General features: G+C 47.3%; 1 protein-coding gene across 1 annotated transcript in view; it reads right to left on the bottom strand.

Annotated features, from left to right (window-relative positions):
- B3GLCT (beta 3-glucosyltransferase) overlaps positions 1-25,579 on the bottom strand; it is a 95,388-nt gene extending 69,809 nt beyond the window's left edge. Inside the window, exons 1-3 of the mRNA XM_074330078.1 lie at positions 25,279-25,579; positions 11,872-11,921; positions 5,479-5,518 (exon numbers count right to left, since the gene is read on the bottom strand). Of these exons, the coding sequence (XP_074186179.1) occupies positions 5,479-5,518; positions 11,872-11,921; positions 25,279-25,342 (154 nt within the window). The 5' untranslated portion in view covers positions 25,343-25,579. The remainder of the gene's footprint in view (positions 1-5,478; positions 5,519-11,871; positions 11,922-25,278) is intronic.
- Positions 25,580-26,083: the final 504 nt, after the last annotated feature.

The following is a 26,083-nucleotide window of genomic DNA, read 5'->3' as shown; positions in this document are numbered from 1 at the left end:
CAAAGTTCTGTTTTTGAGCCACACAATTTGTGGTACTGCGTTTCTGTAGCCCTAGCAAATTAACATACTACCTCCAGAATGTTCTGGATGGTCCCCCAAGGTGACATTCAACAGTGACTGCATATGTCCCATGTGTTTACAAGAGCTTGCGAATACATAACTCAAGTCTTCCGGGCCCGCCCTCACAAGGCACCCAGCCAGAACTGAGTGTTCTGTTCAGGAAATCAGTCTTAATTTCATAGCAGCCAGGCTTTAGCAAGCAGAGTCTATGACTGACACTGGTATGTCACACCCACCTGACCGGGAGGACTATCGGAGGTTGTCCTGAGGGACATGGCTGCTCAGCTGCCACCATGGAGAAGCACATCAGGCCTCCCCGGCTTGGAGCTTGTGATAAGAGAACTAGAAACAGCCGTGTGTCAGCACCCTGCCACCAGACAGGGGCGCTGGCAGAAGGCAGGTGTCACATTCATTTCATTACAGCCTCCAGCCAGGTTTACAGGAAATGAATGTGGGAACCTTCCCCCACCATAGCCTTTCCCTGTAACGCCTCAACTCCGGAACACTAACTTGGTCTTAATTTTATTCTACTATATTTTATTGCTCTTATGTTCAGTTCCACAGTTTCATTCATGTATTCACTCTCTCAGATATTCATACAACAAATCGTTCCACAGTGAGCCATCTAGATCTAAAAATAATCCAAAATGCTCTTTGGTTAAAACTGCGTAAAAAATGTAAGAGGAACAGCTGCACAGCCAACTGAATCCGACCTCAGTGCTTCTCGGTGGGGGTTTATGTGAGTATGAAGACGGCCCGTGTCTACCTCCACTTTAAATCAGCTCTTGGCTCTGTAAATCGGTCCTCCCAATAAGGCTTAAATGGTGTCTTCTAGTTCAGCTAAACTGTAATCGTCCATCCACTATGCCTGAAATATTAACATAAACTGACACACGCAAGTTATAAAGATCTACTTTTGTTAAGAATGAAGTAAAACATCAGGGAATAATTCTGCAAACTGTAATGAAGTTGAGGCACATTCCCAGTGCCCCAGAAACCCCACTGCTATGAACCGTCCTTGAGAAACCCCCACGCGTGTAAGAGGATTTATAACAAGCACGCTTCCAGCAGTACTGTGTAAAAGGAAAACACTGGAAGCAACTCAAATACCCACTAACAAGACCCACTGACCGGAACACTCTGCAGTCACAAAAATTCAGCAGCACTACACACATCAGCCCAGGTGGCACTGGAGACAAATCGTACAGACAGAAGGCGCAGAAAAGCAAGCGGCCACGGAACAATGATGGAAGTCACTGGTGTACAAAGATGAACGCAAACATGCATGAAGTGGGCGTGTGCTACAAGCGCACGCATCTATGTGTGTGTACACACGATGTGAAAGTACAGGACGAACGCGACTCATACACAACACCCAGGTCGTGGCTCAAGGGCTCCAGCTGTTAGCAACGTTTCATTTGTTAAGCTAGGTGGTAGGTAGGTCCATTATATTACTCTTTGTAGCTCTGTATGTTCAGAATAATTCATAATGCAATTTCTAACAAGGCAGCTCCATCCATCAAAGGTCACTCCAGCACTCAGCACAGAAACCAGCTCCTGCCACTGCTGCCAGCTCAGCCAAGCTCCCACTGTCCCCAGCTCGCGCAATGCAGGGAAGAGGCTTTACAAGAGAAGAAAAAGCAAATTGCCCCGCTTTTCACACACCTGGGTCATGGCTGTGAGTTGTACGTGTTTCTTCCATTACTGAGAAATCATCCCCTTCCTTTCCCAGGGGCCTTGGTCACACATGCTCTGTGCATTCATTCAGCAAACATCTCTGCCTGAGACTCTACCAAGTGCAAGACTCTGGAACACAAAGGTGACCAAACACAGTCCCTGCACATCAGCACCTGAGTCTAATGCACTGTTGCGGGGGGGGGGGGGGATTGCAGATTGGTGCGGCCACTATGGAAAATGGTGTGAAGGTTCCTCAAAAACTTGAAAATAGAACTACCTTATGAGCCAGCAATTCCACTCTAGGCATTTATCCAATGAAAACAAAAACACTAATTTGAAAAGACAATGCACCCCTATGTTCATTGCAGAATTTAATACCCAAGATATGGAAGCAACCTAAGTGTCTGTCAATAGACAACTGGATAAAGAAGAGGTGATACATATGTACAATGCAATATCATTGAGCCATAAAAAAGAATGAAATCTTACCATTTACAACAACATGGATAGACCTAGAGGGTATTATGCTAAGTGATACAACTCATACAAATACTGTATGGTTTCACTTTTATGTGGAATCTCAAAAAAAAAAAAATAACGACAAACAAAACAGACTCATAGAAACAGGGACCAAAAAAGAAGGTTACCACAGGGAAAGGGTGGGGGAAGGGCGAAAAGGGGAAGGGGAATATATCAATAATATTGTGATAAGTTTACACAGTGATAGATGATTACTAGAATTAGTGAGGTGATCACATTGTAAGGAATAAAAATGTGGAATCACTATATTGTACACCTAAAATAAACATAACTAATATATTGTATACCATCTATACTCCAGTTAAAAAAGTAAAACTTAAATTTTTTTTTTAAAAAATAAGATAGGCCACCATAACACAAGGGGTGAATGCAAAGAGCCCACCTGGGGAACCCTGGGGACACAGAGGAGGGGGGAGGTAGTGCAAGAAGAGCTTCTGGGGGGAGGTGTTAGCAGAGTTTCCTTTGAAAAGCAGCTGTTTGTGCAGGCTCGGGCTCAGAGGGTCAGCAGCAGACAGAAGTGGGGTTATCACCGAGCCCACAGCCGGCCTTATCTCGGCAGCATCCCTGAGTGGTGAGCAGGAAGTGTGTCGGGCATTGCTGAGAACAGGGCATAGGGAACGGTCAGCCATAAAGTTAGAGATGGAGGTTGGGTCAGCCAGACCAGATCGTGAAGGGTTCTGACGCCACATTCAGAGGCTGGGGACTAATCGCTTTCAAATGCAGAAGGGCTCAGGAGCCATCTGGCGCCCCAGACGGTGGAGCCTTCCCAGAGGAGGAGATGAGGATACAGTCCTGGGGACACCCCGAGAAGACAGGGGAGGACCCTCCCCACAGAGAGAGCAGCAAAGGTTCGGGACAACGAGTGGAATTCAGAGCCCTGAACATCGGAACTGTTAGGTATGGCTGAGGAATAGGCTGCTTGTAGGGGAGTGGCCGGGGTGAGGCAAAGGAGGAAGGGTGCATCCGGTTCCCAAAACCCTGATAATAAGGAACGACAGAAAATCATCTCTGTGCTGTTCAGCCCTAGCCCCTTTCAGAGGAGAACCAGGCTGGTACCACTTAGTGCCGAAAAAAGCGTCTGTGCATAAATTGCTGCCGTTCTGTATCAGCACTGAGAAATACTTTCTGACACGCACGCTAAGCCCTCCCTCTCCTGGGGGCGTCTAGATCCCAGCTCACCTGGGTAGCTGTCTTCTCTGCCGACATCTCCCACTGCCCCATCTCTGGACCTAATAAGACAGTCCCACTACCTCCTTTCACTATGCTTGCACGTCCCTAAACTCAGTGCAATTTGCTTCCACCAAACACTGTCACAAGTCAAGACAGATTGTCACTGTTTCTCCTCCAGGAAAATGCGACAAATGAGTCGTACACTAAGTGCCTGACAATAATGATGAGTGTGACAGGGAAGATAAAGAAATCAGTCAAGGATTCGGAAGGGACCGAAGCCAGTGCTGAGGTGCCAAGAGCGTTAAGTGAAGGCTTCAGAACCGGGGACGTCAGAAAGGCGGCCTGCAGGGGAAGAGATTCTTCCCCAGAGGTGAAGAAATCAAAGGCCCGCTCTTCCTGCAGGGCTGAGCACCCTCGCGTGCCACACACTCTGAAAGCACTGGTCTCTCCTGGTGAGAAATTATCTGGAGACACAGATTCATCAGGCTGGTGTCCTGCTGATGGACACCCACGCGGCATTCTTTGGGTAAATGCCGAATAACAAGCACCCTCAGGATTTAAGGGACAAGCATACATACAGGCACACACATGAAGAGTCTCCAATTATGTGTCACGTGGTGACAATAATGTCACTAGTGAGTGTATGGATCAGGCGGTGAGCCAGGAGACAAGACAGGACTCGCACCCTGGAAGGCTGGCACCCAGCCCTGAGTGCTGAGACATGACCTGAACACTCGGACTCCACTGGCAGCTGCCGTAGTAGCCCCCGGCCCTGTACACTCATAGGAAGTGAAACGAATAATCCCTAGGGTCTTTTTTAGATGAACTGACACCAAGTGTCACCAGATTGGCCATTCGCAATTCCAAGAATATAGATTTCTGGCCCAGGTAACTTCTCTTTCAAGCCCGTGTTCCCAACGGTGGTCATTACTCTATCTATTAACCATTTTATTACAGGGAGACCCATCAGCTCCCATAAAATAAATATCCAGATAAATGCCCAAACCCACAGGGTTAGCAACAGAGAGAAAATCTCCACTCGGGAAGGAGTGGCTGAACCATGCAGAATGTTTTCACAGAGAGAAGAAAAAGAATGATGCAATGTGTGCCCTCACATAGTGCTACTCTCAGAGCCTGCAGACCCCACCCATGGCCCTGTGCTCCCCCAGGTGCCAGGCCTCAGAGATAACTACCCCATCCTCTGCTACCGCCAGGGGCCTCTCCTGCCTTCCCAACTCCTTAGAATCCAGGCCCAGGAAGTAAGGCCTAGAACGGAAGGTGTACCTTTTCCTCCTGTCCAGGGCCACTTTCCAGGTCCCCCGCCTACCGTGGGACAACTGATGGTGACAAAGTTCTCACCCTCTGGGGAGAGGTGTGGCCTTACCCTCCCTCAGCCACACACTGGGGCATGTTTCCCACAGAATACAGAAAAGACTAACTCTTGGCCACATCCCTGAAGACACAATATACTGGTGGAGAGAGAGATGTTTAAAAGAGGTTGCAAATAAGAGTGTATATGGATGGTGACAGGAATGTAAAGTGTCTGCAAAGGAGTGAGCAGTCGCGTCTGCACCTGGGATCAGGAACCGCACAGAGGACACGTGGGAGGGCTGACCGCAGCGCCCGTGGTATCTGCGGTCCACGGCGGGGAGAAGGCTCCAGGCAGAGAAGGGCACGAGCAGGCCCCGGCATGTCCTTTCCTCCTGCTGGTGTGGGCCCCAGTCACAGAGACCATGTCTGACTCACCTGTCATCCCCAGAGGGCCCACCTGACAGCTAATCTGCCCTTACTGGAAACTCAGTAACTTATGGCAGAGGGACCTAAATCCAGCATACAAGATGTTAATTTGATACATACTACACATGAATGTCAATGTGAGAAGTGTTCTCCTGTGTCTTCATGAGGGCAAACGCTGGGCTGCGTATTCGGACAATAATATTTACACCATAAATAAAATCAGAAAGAAAAATGCACTTCACTGAAACATAATTTATAAGAAATACACTTGTTAAAAACAAAATCATTACTTACCTATGTCATTGTTCCTTGATATTCCACTTTTCTCCAAATTCTGCATTTTAAACAAAAGAGAAAAAGATAAATCTCATCACGTCACAAACAATACACCAAGTAAATATGTATGGTACACATTAAGGGAAGAAATGGAAGATAAGAGCTTAGAAATGTTTGCCTAAAAACACAGACCAAAATTAAGCGGGGAAAAGCGCAGTGATGTGCCTCTGTACTGTGACACACGCCTCGCTGGGGCTGTCCCTTCCTTCTGTGATCCTGGCCATCACTTAATTGAGCTGAGGCTCTTTCCTCCTTTGTGACGTGGAGCTAACGCTTAATTGGTTCACAGTGTTCTCGGGACATTAATTTAGAAACCTCATGTTAACCTCAAAATATAGTAAAAAACCTTTCAAAGTGAGAGGCAACAGCATTTATCTGAGATCCGAAAGAGGAGCTACTGGGACGCACTGATTCAGGCAGAAGCCAGGTAGTGCTTTGAGGAGACAAAGCCGATGGTATTTATGCGAAGGGGACGGAGACAGTGACATCAACAGAAGGGAGGCACTGCTACTGGTGCAGATAACGTGACACAGTGATGCTAATTCTAAACAATGGTTTCACCTTGCAATCCAGTAGTCATCAGCCCGGTAGTCATAATATCTGCTTTCTTGTTCTCCTTGCAAACAGTTCTTTGGGACATGTGCATGCTGCCTTAGGCCCGGCCTAAGGTCACTTTGCCCTGTTTTAACATCAAGGTTTGAGGCCTAAGACCTGCAAGCCGTTCTTACAGCACGGCAGCTCCAGCTCCACTTTTCAGTGGCTCCGGTTTTTTTTTTTTATTATTATTTATTATTTTTTTTTTAACCGTTGTAAACTCTAAAGTATTGCAAACATAGCGGAGATAGTATCAGTTCTGGTAGTGTGCCCTTGTGAAGATGAGCCCTGCTAATGACTGTTCTTCTCATCTTTTAGGTGGCGCAGTACCAGTAGCGCGGTGTTCTCTCCCCCCTGAGGCGCTGCACGGGGGCCCTGGACATGGTCGCCACAGGCCCAGACCGGGTGTCTTAGGGCTGCAGCGCTGCACACACGGAATCTGGATGTGGACACAGAAACACCTCGTCCTGATCCAAGGGAAACCAGGGAGAAGCGTGAAGGTTCTCTGACAAAGTGCCAAGTGGCAGCAGCTAACTGCCATTTCCATTGTTTTCTCCGGCAGACAAGGAAGTCATTTTCTCTCTCATTGTCCTTTCCTGCTTTCAACCGCCATATGCTATAATTATGACAGCTGGACAATGGCAAATATCCTTCCCTTTTCTTCACAGGCTGCAATGAGAAGTACGATGCGGAGCCCGCACAAACAAACCGGGAGCAGTCTAAACGCCAAGACAGCCTCACACAGATGCCGTCTCTTAGAATGCTAAAGGGACCGTGACAATAGACAGGGGCAGACAGTGAAACACAGGAGCGTGTTTCCTTTGGTAGCATTTTCTGAAATGATTTTTATCTCAAGAACAGAAATACCACTGAGTCATGAAGAAAAGAACCCCAGAGTTACATACTCATTTGGCTCACCCCAGGATCAACTGACACGTTACTTACTCCTGATAAAACACATACTTTTTGGAAGAGAAAAAAAAAAAAAAGACTGGAAAGCTCAACCCACTTGTGTAAATGTGGTATCAAAGGCAGGACCATCCTAAGTCAGCATGTGTGGACTCCGTGCATCTCCCATACTCTAAATGCCTTTAGGACCGAGGGCTTTGCTCGAGCTGTGCGGGGCCACCAGGGGCTGCTGCTAGTGGATTTTGAGCAGAATGTCCTGCTCCCGGGGAAGGAGTGCTGGCCGGGGATCCAGAAGGGTCTCTCAGCTCCCACCATTCATCTGCTGTCTTCTCCTTGGGGCTCATGGAAAACAGGAAATTTTAGCTCTCAAAATAGCATTGGAATGAATAAAGGAAATATAGTATGTACATACAATGGAATACTATTCAGCCTTAAAAAAGAAATACTGACACATGCTACAATGTGGCTGAACCTTGAGGACATTATGCTAAGTGATGTAAAAAATAATATAAACAGAGCAGGACCTGCCATCCCAGAGGAACCACCTCTTACGTCTTAGGCCTCAAACCTTTGGATGTTAAAACAGGGCAAAATAACCTTTGCACTGGGCCTAAGGCAACAGTGTATGCCAAACAACTGTTTGCAAAAATAACAAGAAAGCTGATATTAGGACTACTGGACTGAAAAGTAAAAGCAAGTCTTTAGAATTAGCATCACTTTGTTACCTTATCTGCACCAACAACAATGCCTTCCTTCTATTAATTGTTCTCCTTCCCCTTCCCAAAAATACCCCTTGCCTTCCCTCCTAATCAGAACACTATTTGGGCTTCTGCCCGAGCTTCTGCCTGAATCAGTGCGTCCTGAATAGCTGTTCTTAATGACCTCAAATAAATGCATGTGGACTCTTCACTTTGCCTGTTTTTAGGTTAACATATCAATCAGCCAGTCACCAAAGGACAAATGCTGTGTGATTCCACTTACAGGAGGTCCCTAGAGTGGTCAAATTCATAGAGACAGGAAGTAGAGGGTGGTGGCCAGGGGCTGGGGTGGGGAAGGGGCAGTTGTTTAATGGGGACAGAGTTTCAGTTTTGCGGGATGAAAAGAATTCTGGAGACTGGCCACACAATACTGTACTTAACACTACTGGACTGCACACTTAAAAGTGGTTAAACTTTATGTTGTGTGTATTTTATCACAATTAAAAAAAACAGCATTGAAGATGATCCAATCGAACAACCTCCTTTTACAAATGCAACAACAGAGGCTGAGAAAAGATAAAGGATTTTCCTAATATCCAACCGTCATTCTAGCCACAGAACTATGTTTAAAACTGAGATTTTTTTACTCCTTCTCAACGTTCCTTTTCTCATACCCCCCGTGAAAATGCATGTCCAGTCTTCCTCCAGAGGTGGTTTTCAGAAAATGGGCATCATTAGATATAAACAACTTTTGAGAATAACCTAAAAATAATACCTATGACAGCAGTCACCTTATCAACAAGTTGAAAAATAAAAAGGATCCTGAATTGAGTGTTTCCAGACTTGTAACTGAAACAAGCTGGAGCACCACTGGACTTTCCATCAGAGATCTTTGTGAAACCAAAGAAAAGCAACCAAAATTATACCTCTTTCTCTTTGCCGTCAAGCACTGCCCCTCCGACTGGCTGGCATAATAGCTAGGAAGTGATTAGCCACTTCAAATGGCTCAATTTGTAAACAGTAAAAATAAAATATCCAAGAAACAGCTGGACTACGTGAATTGAAACCGAACCAGAATGGTCTTGAGTAATTTTCCCTTTAAGAAAGAAAATTAGACTAAATGAACAAATTGACAGAACATTTAAAATTCTGTCTCCAGCTTCCATCATGAAAAGGCTTAGTTCTTCCCAACAAGAAATAAACACATGATTTGTTTTATTATTTCTGTTGCCGCATGTTTCTTCCACTGACTATCAATATCAGTCAAACGTGCTTGCTGTCAACATTTCATAAGTCAACTGAGCTGCTATTCAGATCAGAAAGGTTTTTCACCAATGCATCTGCCCCACAGACAGCGAGCGTCCCCATCTCTGGGAAAGGACTAATCAAGTCACCCTTGGTCCAGTTTTATTTTTTGAGGCGCAACAGATTTGAACACCTGCAATCCATCTATGTAAGCCTTCGTTTATAAATCCTTCAAAAGAAAAGTAGACATCCTCAATAGAATGTGATATGAAATCTTTTAAGAAGAGATAAAATGGCCTCTTCTTCCCCATCACAAGCAGCCCCCGCCACCCGCAGACTCTGAGTAAAACAAATTAATCCGCATGCCTGCCTTCATCTGGGTGCTCAGCCATACATTGGGTCTGTGTTCTTCCCGCCTCCACCCCTTACTAGCCCCGACCTCAGTTTCTTCTCTGTCAAACAGGAATCATAATTACAAGACCTACTTCACAGGGATGTGGTGAGAGTTTAATTAGAGCATATAAGGCTGAGTAGTGTCTGCCCAAAGCAAATACTCAGTATTTCCCATCATCATCATCTACTTCATATGAAGTCAAATGCCAACATAAAGGGAAGTGAACCAATACAAGCAGGAAGGTCTGTGGTCTTTTTGGTACTGTTTAGGTTCCTTTTGAAAGGCTGAGTAACACATTTCTTGCTGTCATGTCACATAAACATTTAAACAGCGCCTGGTACATGGTGGACACACGTGCACACGCACAGACACATTCTATCTATCCAACTATCTATCATCTATCTATCTATCATCTATCTCTTCAAAACAGGTTTTGGAGACAGGTCTTCTTATCCCATCTTACTGAGGAAGCTGAGGCAGAGGGGCCCAGTAAGGTCCACAGCAGGTCAGTGTTGGAGAAGGGATGTGATTCGCAGCAGTTTAGTGCCAGTGTCCAGCTCTAACCCCCTGTCATACAGGACACAATGTCACAAGCCACCATAAGACATAAAGCTGAACGAAACTACAGGTTGAACAGGCACATGGCCGTGGCTGTTCCCAGGGCCTGGGACACGAGCCTGGGTGGGCAGACTCCCCTGAAAGCTGGGGCAGGTCACAACCCAGGACAGTACAGGGACCAGAGTCCTGAAGAGAGGCTGGGCCTAGAGGCCAGGTCCCAGCAGGACCACAGGGCACTGACAGCCCTCGCGATTTTGATGTGAAGTCACCTGATGCCAGCCAGTGAATCTGAGCCTTGTTTGGGGATGCCCCCAGCCCTTCCTGGGGCATGTGACTGAGCCAGCAGTGGGGTGATGGGGACACAGGGGGCCATTTCTGAGCAGCAGTGATGGGGCAGATCCTGGTCACGGCTTGTGAGGGTGATAAACTACTGAGAACCCCAAGTTAACGTGGTTATTGCTAAGAGCTGTAACTCCTGTCTCCAGGTCACCTACAGACTTTGGACGACCTTGGACAAACACTCTTTTCCATCTGCCCGTCTCGGGTATGGTCTACAGGAGATGTTTTATCCCTGCCTCTCCTAGTGGGATTAATGGCTTTTTTGGCTCTGTGGCCTAAGCACAGATGGGGTTAATGACATTTTTCAAGGGCTTTCATACCTTTGCATGAAAAATGACACTAAGATATAGGACTCACCTTATCTCTCTATATATGTATTTAAAGCAAAGGAGAATTATTTCCTCATTTGAAAAGATTAGTCAAAACCTGTATTCAAAAGTATGTGCTATAATTTCTAAATTCATTACTCAACATTTTATTTCCATTTCAATAACCCTTGGGTAGCACTTTAAATTCATTCTAAATGAGCCTCATTAGTGGCAAAAACATACACGTTATAAGGCACATGACTGTATAATATAAAATTACAGTATGAAAAATTCAAGGACTCAGAAAATTTGGATTCTGACTTCACCTTTTAATAGTCATTCAAACCACTAACTTCTCTGAGGGTAAATTTTCTGTTTTGCATAGAACATCTGGTTTGCTATGTAGTAACAGGCTCATTGAGAAGATCAAATTAAATGAAATGTCTAAAAATGCTTAATTAACCATACCGGATCTGAAAACCATAAGGAATTATTATTATTATTTCCCCTGTGTAGAAATTCCACAGTACAGTTAGCACAGATAATACTCTATTGATAAAAGAAACATTCTATTAAAAAATGCTTTTGCACCAATCATGGGGTAAAAAATAGAGCCAACTGAGCCTTAATTAATACAACAGAAAACAACTCATATTTTAAAATATTGTTTCTCCTCACAGATGTCGCGTTAAGCCCACATGGTAAAATTGATTAGGTTGGAGAACGCAACCAATGCTGAAATGCTGGCAAAGAAAGCACCCCACCATTTGGGTGAGTGCCCGCCCCTCTCCATCGGACCCCCAGGTCTCGGTTTCTGGTTCTGACTGTCCGAGGAGTCTGGGTCTCTCAGCCAGTCCCCAGGATGCCCTCTCACAGTGCCTGCCACCTTCAAGGTGAGGGACACTCAGGCACGGGTGACCTTGGAAACAGCATAATCCTTTCACAGACTGAGAAAATTAAGCCCCAGGTTAACATGTGGTAATACTGGAGGAAACCATCGTATCCAAGCAAGACTTCTCAGGTGTCTAACTCCACATTAAAACACCTTTTTTCTTAAAATGAAATTTGAAACGTAGTGGATCTGCTTTAACTATCGAAGATTTTTTTTTAAAGCCAGACTGTATATAGGTTGCTGCTATGGATTCAAAATCTATGTTGACCAACATTTCATTAATTCATAAAAAAAAAAAGAAAGAAAGAAAGAAACTTGGTAACTACTGACAGATAAAATCATTACATCTCCCATTAAAGAAAACACAAACGAATGTCAGATCAGAAGAACAGATTTGATCATTAGAATCAGTACCTTAGACCGTGTGATCTCTTTCTTTACATCTTCAGAAGCCAAAGCCAAAGCTGGAAAAAAGGACACATTTTTATATTAAAATTAGCAATTAAGATTCATTCTGACATTGAACAGTTTTGCTTAAAAAGAGAAAAAAATGATACTTTAACAAAATGTATTTTGCTCATTTTTAAAAGCAGCTACATTGCCACAAAACAGCGCCACTCGCCGCCTTCATCTCTGGACCTAAAGTTATTTATCAGGGAGCGGCCAACAAGCTAGAGAAACACTACATCAAAGAAGTTAGAATCTGTTTATACCATTGATGCCCGCGGGTATAAACCAGAAAATAGATGCACACAGAATACAACTTCTTAGAAACCTTGATTCCAGTGTGGTATGTTAAACAAACAAAAAAAACTTTCACAGCCAAAAACTTTTCTGAAAGAGTTTATGGAGCCACATGCTAGCTAGAAAGGCCCGGTCCTGGGGCGTGCAGTCTAAGCCAGCAGCCACAGGGCTGGATGGAGAAAGCAACAAGTCCCCTGTCCTGGGATTGATGGGGCTCTTTTATGCCAACAGTTTGGGGAAGAAAGATGTAGTTGTTTCGAAAGAATTGACATTGGCTATGGATAAAGGGGTAGGAGAAGGTAAGGCAGGGCAGTTCTAAGCTAAGGGCATGGTCTATAAGGGAGAAATACAGAGGGTGCCAAAAAAAAGTATACACATTTTAAGAAAGGAAAAAGTGTATTAAAATTGTAATACTCGATATATACTGATAACAAAAGATGAATACCAGTCATGCTTGACTTCTGCAATTACAAGAGATGCTCAAAGTGTTTACCATCAGTGTAATTTTAATACAGTTTTTTCCTTCCTTAAAATGTGTATACATTTTTTGGCACCTCTGTATTTACTGCTTTTGACTGGGTACAGGCAGTAGCCCTGCAAGTTCATGTACAAGCGGAATGTGGTGGCCTCTGGAGGTCTCTAATAGATGCCTGGAAATTGATTCAAAGCTCCAACAGACATCCAGGAATTGTGAGCAGTCTACTGTTAGTTGCCCCCAGCTATTAACTAATTAACTATTATTGTCTCTTTCTCTCACTCTCCTGAGGCTGTAATTTAATTTGGGACCTCTCAGGTTATTTATTTATTTATTTATTTATTTGGTTACTTCTTAATTAAGCAAAGGGGAATTCCTGAGAACCCCAAGGGAAGACGCACAAACCCCACTCCCACAAATCACTGTGAGAGCCTGGAGCCACAGAGCTGAACCTACAGCAAGCTTTCCGTGTTGGGGTTGTGGGTTAGAAGTGTGGCGTACACACTGCTACCTGCATGCAGAGAGCTAGCGGACCCTTCTGAAGCCATGGGGCCAGGAGAGTGAGAAGAATTAAAATCACTCTCCATTCAGAATCATCTAATACTCTGAGTTGGAGCCCATAAATAAACAGAGATATCCCTAGGGACACATCTAGACTCCACATTTAAAAAATAATAAGATAATAACACTTTGAAAATATAAAACAAAATGAGAAACCAGTCAGGAAGGTGAACCAGACAAAGCTTAATACCTTAATTGTACAGTGCATTTCTCGAAAGCATTTCAGCGTTTGCTTTCTCCAATTAGCATTCCGAGGAAAAACAGGCAATGCCGTCGGGCAAGCACGTACTGAGCGTGGGACAGGCAATTCCACGGAGCAGTCACAAGCACCAGCAGTGCCTGATGGGGCTCCCTGGGTGACAGGAGCAGGAGCGACCCTCACACGCAGATGCCTCCCAGCCTCCACTGCCTCTCATTCTGTCTCCACTAACATTTGCTCGAGGGAAATAATCTAAAACATATTCACACTAAGAAGACAATGACTAAGGCGGTTTAATCATTTCCATTTCCAGGATGACATTTCAAAAGGCAGAATGAAATTGAATTAGAAGCCAAATGAACCTCTATGGGCAGAATTTAGATACAGCAGGTATTACAGGAGGCCTCCCTGAGACCACCTCATCTAAACAGTAAATCCCCCACTCGACCCCCTCCTCACCCCACCCCCGCTGAGCTTTTCTATAGAACACGTGCCACCACTGACATAATATCTTTGTTTATTGCTTGTCTTATGTATTAGTTTATTGTAAGCTCCATGAAGGAAGGAATGTGGTTTTATTTACTGTTTGCCACGGAAACTTGAACAAAGCCAGCACACAGAGGAAGGTCAATCAATATTTACCGAGAGAATGAATGAATGCAAGTCTTCGTGATGGGTCACATCATTGAAGGGCTGTCGACTCCTTACACTAGGCAGCGTCAACCCAGAAGGATGAAGCGCCCCCACCTTCATTTATATTCACTAGGATCTGACCTACATTCTCACTTTTTACACACACACACACACACACACACACACACAGCAAACACAAAGCCCAAATCACTCATTAGGTTCTAAGAAGAAACGAGAGATTTAACATCAAACACCACTTAGCCATTTAAATTCTGCTTCTAGGTACTTAATTTGGGGGCGTTTGTTTTAATTTTATTTACCTCCAACCTAGTATGCACATTTACAACCGTGAAGAAGACATCACAAATAGAACCAACACACATCATACAGGGAGGTGACAACATGTTAACATCACTCGGCACCACAGGATCCCAGAAAACGGCACATCTGACAACATGCGGGCTCTAAACACTGTGGTCTGTTTAATGCCCGACTTAGATGCCCACGTCCCCCTCCACCAAGCCTGTCAGTTCTAACACCAGGCACAGACAGTCAGAGCTCTCTGGGGTGGAGCTCACTCTCCTATTCAGAAAAAGAACCTCCTCTATTTAACATGTTCAGTGATTCATCATCTGACAACCAGCAGGTAGTCTTCTGTCACTTTTTTGCAAGGCTGGGTGGCTGACGGAAAAAGAAATGTGTGTCAAAACAGAAGCCCCGGCCCCTGAGAAAGACACTGAAGATAAAGTGTCTTTACTGGGTACTAGTTCTGAAAACGACTAACGCGTCCCTTTCATAAATAAGCAGCTAATATTATTTGGCCATGTTACTGTTTAAAGTAGGAATTAGAGGGAAGACGCTCCCAATAAACCAAGTGACCCCCATGTATCCAGCTTGTCACACTCTGGCCCCCGTGCCTTTATCCAGACACAGCTTAACTGGGGAGAGGGCAAACTACATTGCAGTCTCTCCAAAAAGGCACAGGCCTACAGTTGTACATCCTTAAAAAGAAAAACTGTCGTTTCTCCCCGTTACTCTGCTGTGACATTAGGAACTCCTTCTGCCCTGCCAGAAATAAGTTTTGCAATATCTAAAGCAATATCATAAGAAATGCATCAGAGTTACTTTCAGGCATAAAACCAAGTCATATGGCAAGATCACCCCATTGGATGACTATGAAAAAAAAATACTAGTTGGTTTTATCTTCCTATTTCCATAATCTAAATAAAACAAAAGAAACCATCAAGGAACCAAACGCATTTTGAAGACGCAGAACACACTTTACCACTCATAAACCCTATCTTAAGATGATGAATCATACGCAGAATTCCTACCAATGAAATCTGCAGTTGGAGGAAATGAAGGGGAAACAGTGCAAATAGAGGAGGGAAGTGAGGAAAAGTAGCACGGGAGGTAATAAATGACCCGTCAACCTTTGAAAACTCTAAGAGGAGAGCACAGGGTGGCAGTGTAACAACCCTGCCTGCAGTGCGGGTACGGGGGAGGGAAGTGCCCCCACTCCAGCAAATGGAGGGGCCCCTGGGGCTCCAGATAGGAAGTTTGTCTTCCCAGGGATTTCCAGACTCGGTGGGGAAAAATATTCTCAAAAGCTCAGCCTCAATGTGCAGCAGGAGAAATACTGCAAGGTACACGCCAAACTACTGTTTAAAAGTAATTTTCCCTATTCTATTTTCGACATGAATTCCTGTGACGTGCTACAGGGAACTAGGGCAGGCAACAGAAATAAGACCTTTTTCCTGACAACGTAAAATAATGTAAGTCAACTAATGTGTCAGCACACCCATCCTGAGAAAGCAGTCGGGACTTGACCACGGACCTGGGACTAGGGTTTATAGGCTCTCCTGGCCCAGTGTGCAGGATAGGACTCAGTTCACTGCATGTACGCCAGTCACACATCGCCCGCCCTTGTTCCCAGGAGAGTCACGGGACCCCATGCCTATGCAGGAGAAGCCTGCGCCTCAGAACTCCTGGCTCTGTCCTCTTCCTGTTCCCTAATCTGTCCTCCCAAACTCTCCCAGTCATGTCTATCACACAAACCACATGAAACACAAAAATAATAAGAAAACCACCAAGACCTTAGGCTGCTGCCAGGTTAGTGAGATAAGCATGAGGGGTAGTGCAGGGCTGGGCTGGGTGGGTAGGACAACACCTTAGGTGGCTGCGGCCTTGTCGGTGTGCCCGACCCGCGTGGGCGGGGGGGACAAAACCATGTGCCCAGCTCTGCCATCAGGACAGGCTCACAGCGCACCCCCAGATGTGGCAGCTGGTGCCCCCCAGGGCTCAGGGCCACATACTCTTTCCTCTGACACACAGTGGGAGGGAGGAGCCTTTGGGACTTGACTTCCTTTCCTGTGACCTACTTAAAAAACATATCACCCAGCACAACTCCGCCCCAGTGGCTGGGCTCCCTGGAGCTTCCCAGGTTTCACTCCAGGCCCTCTGGAGGGGCCTTCAGCTCCAGGATGCACAGCCCAGGCAATTTATTTGCTTTGCAGATAATCCATGGGCAGGGGGAGCAGAAACAAGGACTGAGGGAGCCTGTCCTCACACCCACCAGCCCCACGAGTGTGGACACGCTGGAGAACAGCTCCATCGCCCCTGCAACAGGATGGGGGGCCCTATAACTTGCCCTTGGCTGGGGACAGAACAGCACCGTCCTTGGCTGAGGATGGAATGGCTTGGCATGTGTGCTGTCCCTGGACAGGGCCTGGCACTCGCTAAGTTCTCTAGCGGTCAGCAGCGATTCTCATTTCATCATGAATTCAGTTTCACCTGTTCAACAGAAACTCCGAGAGTGGCCATGTGCACCTGAGCCACACATGATGCTGGGAGCCAGGAATGGACTGGATGAGCTGCTCCCCCAGGATGTCCAACAGAAGTCCCCATCAACACCCAGGTTAGATGTGCCCGCTCTGATGTGAGTCCTGAGGCCAGTCACTAAGGGAGCACCTGGGGGAGGGCACAGGGCACCTACCCAGGTAGAGCATCAGAGGGAAGGGGAGGCTTCCAGACAGGGAAGCAGTGAGCTTCAGGAAGTAAATTCCAGGAAGCAGAGACTCTAAGTACAAGACCAAAGAGGCCTGGAAACTGGCTTATGCCCAGACTTCTGCATGCAAGCACCACAGACAGTCCAAGGTACCCAGAAGGACACCTGAGGGAGGGGAGTGACTGGGGCCTGAGCACCTGAGGGAGGGGAGGGACTGGGGCCTGAGCACCTGAGGGAGGGGAGTGACTGGGGCCTGCTCACCTGAGGGAGGGGAGTGACTGGGGCCTGCTCACCTGAGGGAGGGGAGGGACTAGGGCCTGCTCACCTGAGGGAGGGGAGGGACTAGGGCCTGCTCACCTGAGGGAGGGGAGTGACTGGGGCCTGCTCACCTGAGGGAGGGGAGTGACTAGGGCCTGCTCACCTGAGGCAGGAGGGACTGGGGCCTGCTCACCTGAGGGAGGGGAGTGACTGGGGCCTGCTCACCTGAGGGAGGGGAGTGACTGGGGCCTGCTCACCTGAGGGAGGGGAGGGACTGGGGCCTGCTCACCTGAGGGAGGGGAGTGACTGGGGCCTGAGCACCTGAGGGAAGGGAGTGACTGGAGGTAGACATGAGGCTAGAAATGGCAGGGGCCATGTCATGAAAGGGTTTGGTGTTAGGGAGATGGTTTTATTGAGTGCCATGAAGGCTTTTTGCAGTGTTTAAGAAGGGGAGTGCCATGTTGAATGTGTGCTTTATAGAGGTTTCTAGAGATAGCAAGTGGGATGGAGTGTGCGGGGACAGAAAAAGGCACAAGCAAGCCATGTAGGAAGCTCAGGGAGTAGGGGGCCAGGCAATGAGATATGGGAAGGAATTAAGGTGAGGCCCTGCCTGGGCACCCCAGCGGGGTCCTGAGCAGGAGCTTGTGTTGGAGATACTAGAGGCAAAATGGATGGGCTTTGAGACATCTGCGGGGCGGGGAAGGGAGAGGCCAGAAGGTTGGTGAGTGAGAGGGGTGCAGGTGATTGCATGGTTCCGGGTTCGGGTGGGCGGCACTGGGCGGGCTGGGCTGCCATCACAAGCTACAGAATAAAGCCGGGTGAGCAGGTGTGTGGGAAAACTCAGTTTGGTTTCCAACACCCTGAGATGCCCCCGGACATTCGTGTGGAAATTCCCAGCAGCAGCCGGGTCTGCGGGGGGGACTGCTTTAGGGAACACTCTGCTAAAGCTCACAGTGCAGTGGGGAGACACCACACCACAGTGACTAGGCCCCAGGCCTGCCTGCCGAGCTCACTGCTCACACAGAGTACAGACTCACGCCATGTGGGAGGGAGGCAGTGCAGACCGAGCTGCTTAGGAGCTAAGCAATGTGCGGCCAGTGATTTGGTCTTCAGGAGCCTCTGCTTCTCTTCCTGTAATGGGGGGAATCAAACAGGAATCAAATAAGTCAATACATGTGCAGGTCGGGACAGGGTCTGGCCTACAGGAAACGCCAGAGCCTTTCGCTCAGGTGCCAACAGCAATCTTTTAGGGAGGGGACATGCTGCACCAGGGAGAATGCCAACACAATTCTGCTACCAGGGCAGGTAGAGAGCTGGTCAAATGAGGGTCCCCTATCCCGGCTCCATGGGGTCTGCCACACTTACAACGTGATTCCGGAGGCTGCGAGGAGGAATGAAGGGAGGCCTGGCCTCCCACCCAAGTCGGGCAGTGAGCAGACATGTGTAACGTGCCTCCTGGTGTGAACCCACTACCTACCCAGACTTGACCTTGCTCCATCTGAAACATAGCTCCTGTTTTATCAAAGAAGTCAATGGGAATTGGAGTTTGGCATACAGACACGTCTTCACTTGGTAACCAAGTTTGCCAGGACCAATATAGTGTATGTGCCATATTTACATATTTACAGGGACATTTACAGTGTATGTGCCATATTTACAAATTTACATATTTAAATTGGAGGGGGAGGGGATACAAATAGGAAATAACCGAAATAATCATATATTTTAGGAAGGAAAAGATCATTTGCTTCTTTGAGTCATATCTCATTTAAACAAGTGATGTGAGAACCCCAGACCCACCCTTCAGGCTATGAAAAGAAGAAACTTCCAACTCAGAGTTTGGGGTCAAAGGTTCAAAACAGCACCCTGGTAAGTATGTCCCACGCACTGAGTCACAGGTACGGGACACAGAGCCCCTGGACACAGCCTCCTCCGGAACACACCGTAGAGGTCCTGGAGCGCAAACATGGAAACGAGGAATTCAGCGACTTGTCAGTTCCTTCCATTGCAGGAGTAGTACTGCACCGTTAGCTGTCAGGCTAACTTACAGAAATAAAACGTATGCTTCACTTTCGGGTGTCTTATTTGTGAAATACAAAACGTGAGTCTGAAATGCACCCCTGCCAGTGCTGCTAGGTCCATGGTGCCCAACTGCCACATTCTAACACCTGTAGGAACTTTACTATCCAAAAACCTTTGCTCTCACAACCCATTCCCCAGTTTCTGAGACCCATGCCCCACACACAGTCCCTCTGGTAGCATTTGAAAATCTGTCAAATGATGCTGAAACCAGAGGAAGACTCCTTAGTTTAAATTCTGGGGTTCCTGGTTCCTTTCCCAAGGAGACAAAACAGCTGACGGCTGACCACGAGGCCTCAATTCCACACTCTGCTCTCTCCAGAACAGCCCTAATATCAATTTCAAGACAAAGCCACCAGCAATCTTTTCTTTCCATTCTACAGATGTGCATGAAAGTCATCCAGTAATAGTCCTGGTTTATACCTGGGCCAGGGTGGCCTGCCAGCACACACAACTCACCTTGGGCTTTATTACAAATGCAAACCGACAGGCCCCATCTGGGACCTTCTGAATCAGAAATATCTAGAGCTGGAATCCAGGAATCTGCATTTTAAAGGGGGGACCTTACCGGGGCCTCCTTAAGACACTGAGGTGATACCCATGTATGCAAAAGACCAAAACACACTGGCAGGCACAGCTGGATAGGCCCTCAAGGGAACTGAACAGGGCTATTGTCACAACAGACCTTAGTCGTTTATTACCTTCCTTTCCTCCCTGCATCTCATAAAAGAAAAGCAAGCTCCTGCATCTCCACCCTCAAGGACCTGGAGAAGATAAATTCAGCATGATGTATAAAGAACCTTGAGCTTCTCACAGGAAGCAATGATGTAAACGAAAACATATCACCTTTACAGATCATAAAATATTCTTTTAGGAGAGAAAATCAGTCACAGCCCTAGGAGAAAACGGCATTGCTACATCTGAGATACATTCAGATCTTATTTGATATACTTTCACGCATTTTTTTCCCTAAACCTGCAGCTTTATATCGTACAGATAAAGATTTTCTTCCCCAACCTCTACCAAATCTTTGTTACACATACATTTTGAATAAAGACTTAAATGAATTTATTCTATCAATCAAGGCTCTCTAAAGAAAAAAAAAACCTACTCAAAATGTCCCCAAGTTTCTCTCAAGCTGACCTCTTCTCTGAGCTCGAGACCCACAGATCTCACTGCCCACCTGATATGGCACCTGGACACCTGACATGCACCCCAATCTCAACTTGTCCAAACTGAGCTCATCATCCTCACCTCCCCCTATAAAATTAAAGTAAATTTTAGAAAAACATCTGGGTGCTCCATGCCACAGAAGTATCCACTTAAAAATGATCATAGTGATACATTTTACGCTATATATATTTAACTCCAATACATTTTTTTTGGTTTAAATCCAGTTTTTCTCCATTGGTGCCTATACCAGTAAACAGCAACACGGTCCACCACAGCTCAGGACAGAAGCCTCTGACTCCTCCTTGACCCCACCCTTTCTGTAGGTGGCTGTCCCTGTACCACTGTACCAATCAGTCACCATGTCAGAGATTGTTCATCGTCTCTCACGTAGTGACTCTAGCAGCCTCCACACTGGCCCCTCTAATCCTCTAATTCTACAGGGCAGCCAGAGCGAGCTTCTTACAAGGGAAGCCAAATCGTGTCACTTTCCTATGACAGTCCTTCCAACAGCTTCCCTCTGCTCTAAGGACAAAGTCAAAACCCTCACCCTGGTCTCCAGGACCCTGCATAACGGGTTCCCTACTGGTCCTGCCAGCCCCCTCTCAATCTCTCCAGTCCTGTCCCTTCTCACTCCATTCCTCAATCACCAAGCTTCCCCGCCCCCCGGCCCCCACAAGGCACTTAACCGACTTCGGTTTCCCCTCCAGTTCTGATCTCTGAGGTCACTTCCTCTAGGAAGCTTTCCTAATCCAAGGTTTCTCAGTGGCACATGTGACACTTTGGACCAGGTCATTGATTCTTGGGAGGACGGGGTATCCTGCATTGCAGAATGTTCAGCACCACCCCTGCCAAACCACCTGCTATGACACCCAAAATGTCTCTAGACAAGGACAAACACTTCCCAGAGGACAAGATCGCCGCCTGTTAAGAACCGCTGCTCCAGACTCCAGGCACAGGCCACACATCTCCCTGCCACGTGTTCTCTCTCACAGCGCAGTGAGCTCCTGCCACAGCACCAGCACAGCTGCATATAGTTTCCGGTGTCCTGTGTGCTTCCTGTCAGCTCCACAGGCGGAGGGGAACCAGATCAGTCTCCTCCTGCAACATCCCAATGCCTGACACACCGCAGGTAGTCAACACTTTTTAAATAAATGGAAGAAACTTTTAACCATTTTTAAACTGTTAACCTTTACTCACAGTTCAAATCAGCACCTACACTGAATAGGGTTTCTTTGGGAGTGGCTTAGCGAACAGAGCTCTGACACAGGGTACTGACCACTAGCTACAGGCAAACTCCCTTGGGTCAAGTCCATGACCAAGGGGCCAAGCCAACCTGGGGGTCCTGGATGACAAAGAGTCCACCCAGATGGTTAAAATCTATGCCAGCAATATGAGTACTGCCTAAACAGTAAAAGGAAGGTCTAAAAATCAAAAATTTAAAAAACGCCAAAAAACCTGGAGTTAGGCCTGACTCTTGGTATCCTGAAATGTCTGGTTCACTACAGCAAAACACATCTGAGCAAGAGCTGGCTCAGAATGGAAACCATCCTTCATTTTGGCAGGTGCTAAGGCATACCATCGTGACCCATCCAGAGCAAAAACGGGGATAAGAAAGAGAAAAGTTAGTATCTATTATTTTACGATTGGTTCAAATAAACTTCACAGATGTATCAGTTAGGATTAGGTTTGGCTATGTTAATAGAAAACCCAAACAACTGACTTAAACAAGGCACAGGTTAATTCCTAATTCCAGGCAATACGCGTCTGGAAACAGGCAATCCTGGGCTAGCGGGGTGCTCCTGTCCACCCGGCACCGATCCACTGGTGGTTGCTATCCTTCCCGCTGGCTCCCGTCTTCAAAGTCACCTCATGGTCACAAGATGGCCACCATGGCTACAGCCATCAGATTTGCATAATCGGCGATGGAAAGGTTGAAACGAAGGCCAAAAAAAGGCTTGCAGCCTATTGGGTCAGCCACCTTTAAGAAGCTTTAAGAAGACCCCACCAAAATCTGTACGGAGAGTTCACTGTCTTGCAAGGGACACTGAGAAATGTTTTGTCACTGGACACACTGCCACCACCACTACCATTCCTCCACCCTTCCCCTCAGCCCCTGTATTATTAGTCTGCTACAGCTGCCGTTAACAGAAATCATAGACTGGACGGTGTAAACAACAGAAATGTATCTCTCAGTTCTGGAGGCTGGAAGTCCAAGATCAAGGTGCCAACAGAGGCCTCTGCTGAGACCTCTCTGCTTGGCTGCGGTGACAACGTGCTCACTGTGCTTCACATGGCCTGTGGTCTGCCTACATGCACCCCTGGGGTCTCTTCCTCTTCCTATAAGGACAGGAGTCCTAATGGATTAGGGCCCCACCCTTACAACCTTATAACCTCAATTACCTGCCTACAGCCCCATCTCCAAATAGGGTCACAATGGAGACTTAAGACTTCAATGTACCAGTTTCAGTCCCTAAGGGTCCTGATTATCTAAGAGGCTTTCTAGTCAGGAAAAGAAGGAATTAAGGGTTATCGTGTAGGCAGATAGCAGTCTCTGCTACAATAGAATCGGGATGTTAAAACTAAGCAATGGCAAAATTCCAATATTTGATCTAGTCTATGCCTCTCATTTTACATGAGAAACAACTAGAAACCGCACAGTGGCTGGGCTAGAAGCGTGAATACATCTTCTGACTCTAGAACTGGCACCAGACTTTAGAACTGAAATTGCAGTGAATTTTATCTGCATAATCATATGGCTTTAAAATAAATTTTCTATGTTGACTTTTCTCTACTGAATACGCTACAGTTTGTGTGGGTACAATAAAATATACACAGCCAGGCCAACTAAACTTATAGGGGAATATTTAAGGTATATTTAAACGATCAGGAGTGTCCACATGCCTCAGAATTCCTATCATATCCCATGTTTCGGCTAGATCCCAAGAATCTTGATTTCAAGATTTGTAGAGTGGGTACCCCACCTTTTCACATCCTGGTGCTCCCCCCCCCCATATCAAAGCAGAGTTCAATAAAATGAACTCATGATGTATGTCAGACCTCGAAGAATACAACTTCCTACCTGTACCAACCCATGAAAGCCATTTCATGAAGTCACATATCTCAGGGAACTTTTCATAGGTTTTATGTCTTATTTTATTGTGCTTATCTGACTTCACAATGCTGAGCGACATCTCTAAAAATGTGTTGACATTTTAGTTCATTCTGCGTGTCCCTTTAATATAGTACCAAGTTTGGACAATGCAGATATTCCCTCAAGGGCAATAAAAAACAGGTACCCAGAGCAATATACAAACAGGCCTTTCAGCCCATATGTTGACTATATTATGTACAAACATTACATCCCCAGGACAGCATTATAAAGTGCAGGGCTAAAAATAGAATGCCAATTTCAGCCACCACCCACCGGGTTTGGTGAGGTACAAAACTTCCAGGCAGCAAGCCAACAGATGCAGGTAGCAGTCACCTAGTCCATCGCCCCGCCCCCCCCAGGACTGCTCCCAAGCAGGTCACTCCCTCCCAGTAAAACAGATCTCTGCCAAATTCAGTGGCTCCCCACAGTCCCTTACAGCCTTGTCTGCCCAAGATGCCGGCACACTTTTAATTACATTGTTGCTTACTTAATCATGCGTATGAACAATTAATTACCAATTAATCTCACTTGATTTTCCCCCACTTTACTGAGCACCTGTAGAAAATACCAGGGGTTCGCAAATGAGGTCCTTATTAGGAGAGCTTAAATCCAAACAAAAACGGGCAGAAAAGGTTCTGGTGGGCTACCAAACAGCGACGTGCGACAACACCACGTCTCTTCCTAAGTTGCACCATTCTGCCATTCCTAAAAGCCTGAAATTCCTGCCTTAGGCTGGAAACGCACATGTCTAGGTTAGACGACAATAACCCTGAGGGCACTGAAAAGGGAATCATTTTTACCCAAGCTTTCTAACTTGAACAAATCTCATCATGAAAGTTAATTACAATGATTTAAAAAAAAAAAAAAACTTTTATCACATTTTATGATAAACGGGAGAAAATGCTCTTATGAGAATGGAAGAAAAAAGAGAAGGGGCAGTACAGCATGGCAGCGGTTCCCAGGAGTGTCTAATTCCCCCTAAAGACCCAGCCAGGATTCGGCGAGGCTTCCGCAGGGCCGCACACGCCGAGGTCCGGCGGCACCGCTCTCCCCGTCCCCGTCCAGGAATGCGTAGTGGGGGTGCTGACGCCAAGTTGGCACCATCACAGCCTCGTAGCCTCGGGGGTCAGGGCATCACAGTCAGCCCCCGCAGGGAGCCCGAGGGGCCAGCGGAGCCCGGGCGCCATCCCTGGGCCCCGCGGGCGGTGCGGGGCGCGCGGGCGACAGGCAGGGGGCGGGCCCGCGTCCCTCGTTCCAAAGTTTCTTGCAGTCGCCCGTTTACTCGCGCTTCCTGTGGGGGGTGACGCCTCGGGCTCGCCGCTCGGCCGACAGCCAGCGCGGGGCGGAAGGCGGCGGGAAGACAAGGCGGGCCGGGCGGCGGCGGGGATCCGGCAGCCGACTGGGGCAGGGGCGGCGCGTCCCGGGGCCGAGAAGCCGGGTCCACCGGGGGCCACGAGGGGGCGCTGCTGCGGGCGCGGGGCTCCGGGGGCAGGCTGATCGCCCGCGCCCCGCCGATGCGCGCCCGGCCGCCGGCTACTTACCCAGCGAGCAGGTGAGGAGCGGGAGCAGTGCCGGGAGCGCGCGGCGGCGGGCGGGCGGCTGCATGCTGGCGGCGGGGCTGAGCGCCCTGCCTGGAGCCGGGGACGAAGACGCGCGGGGAGCGGAGCTGCGCCGCCGCCGCCGCCGCCGCCCCTGCCGCCCGGCTGACCCTTCTCCGCGTTTCCCTCCTCCCTCCGCCGGCTCCGCCCGCGCCCCCTGGCGGCCGGCAGCGGCAGGGCCCGTCTGGCCCGCGGTGAGCCGAGAGGTGGCCGCTTTACCTCGAGGACCAGGCAGGCGTCTGACCCCTGCTCCCTCCGGCCACTAGTCTCCACTTCTCCCTCTCCACCCTCTCCCTTACCTAGGCCCCACCCTCCACCCTGATGCCATCACCTCTCTTTCCTGGATCTCCAGCACTAGGTCACTAGTCCCCCTCTGACCCCCAAAGTGATGGGAGGACAGGAGAAGGGAAAGGAAGTCACTTTTCCTCTTTGTTATTGTACCACCTGCTATTAAAAATAAATCAGTAATTCAACTCTTAATAGTGTTGGTACCAGTGTTCTACTTTGATGAAGCTGTTTTGAATCAGCTAATTTACTTAATATCTATTTTTAATGGCATTTGGCCAATAGCTTCAGCCTGGAATTTGGCTTTTAATAGAAGTTTGAGGGAATGTGATTCCCTATAAATGTAATTTTAAAGCGTTCACCATAATGCAAGAGGAAGGGTGTCATTCAAAACTACTTATAAAAATTAATTAAATCGGAATGCAGGGGAAGTGACATGCGGAAGCCGTGGGACCCACCAGGG

The sequence above is a fragment of the Rhinolophus sinicus genome, linkage group LG04 (genome assembly GCF_036562045.2).
Source record: "Rhinolophus sinicus isolate RSC01 linkage group LG04, ASM3656204v1, whole genome shotgun sequence".
NCBI classification, from domain to species: Eukaryota; Metazoa; Chordata; class Mammalia; order Chiroptera; family Rhinolophidae; genus Rhinolophus; species Rhinolophus sinicus.
The sequence above is the reverse complement of the archived record's forward strand: the minus strand, read 5'-3'. Positions and strand labels throughout refer to the sequence as shown.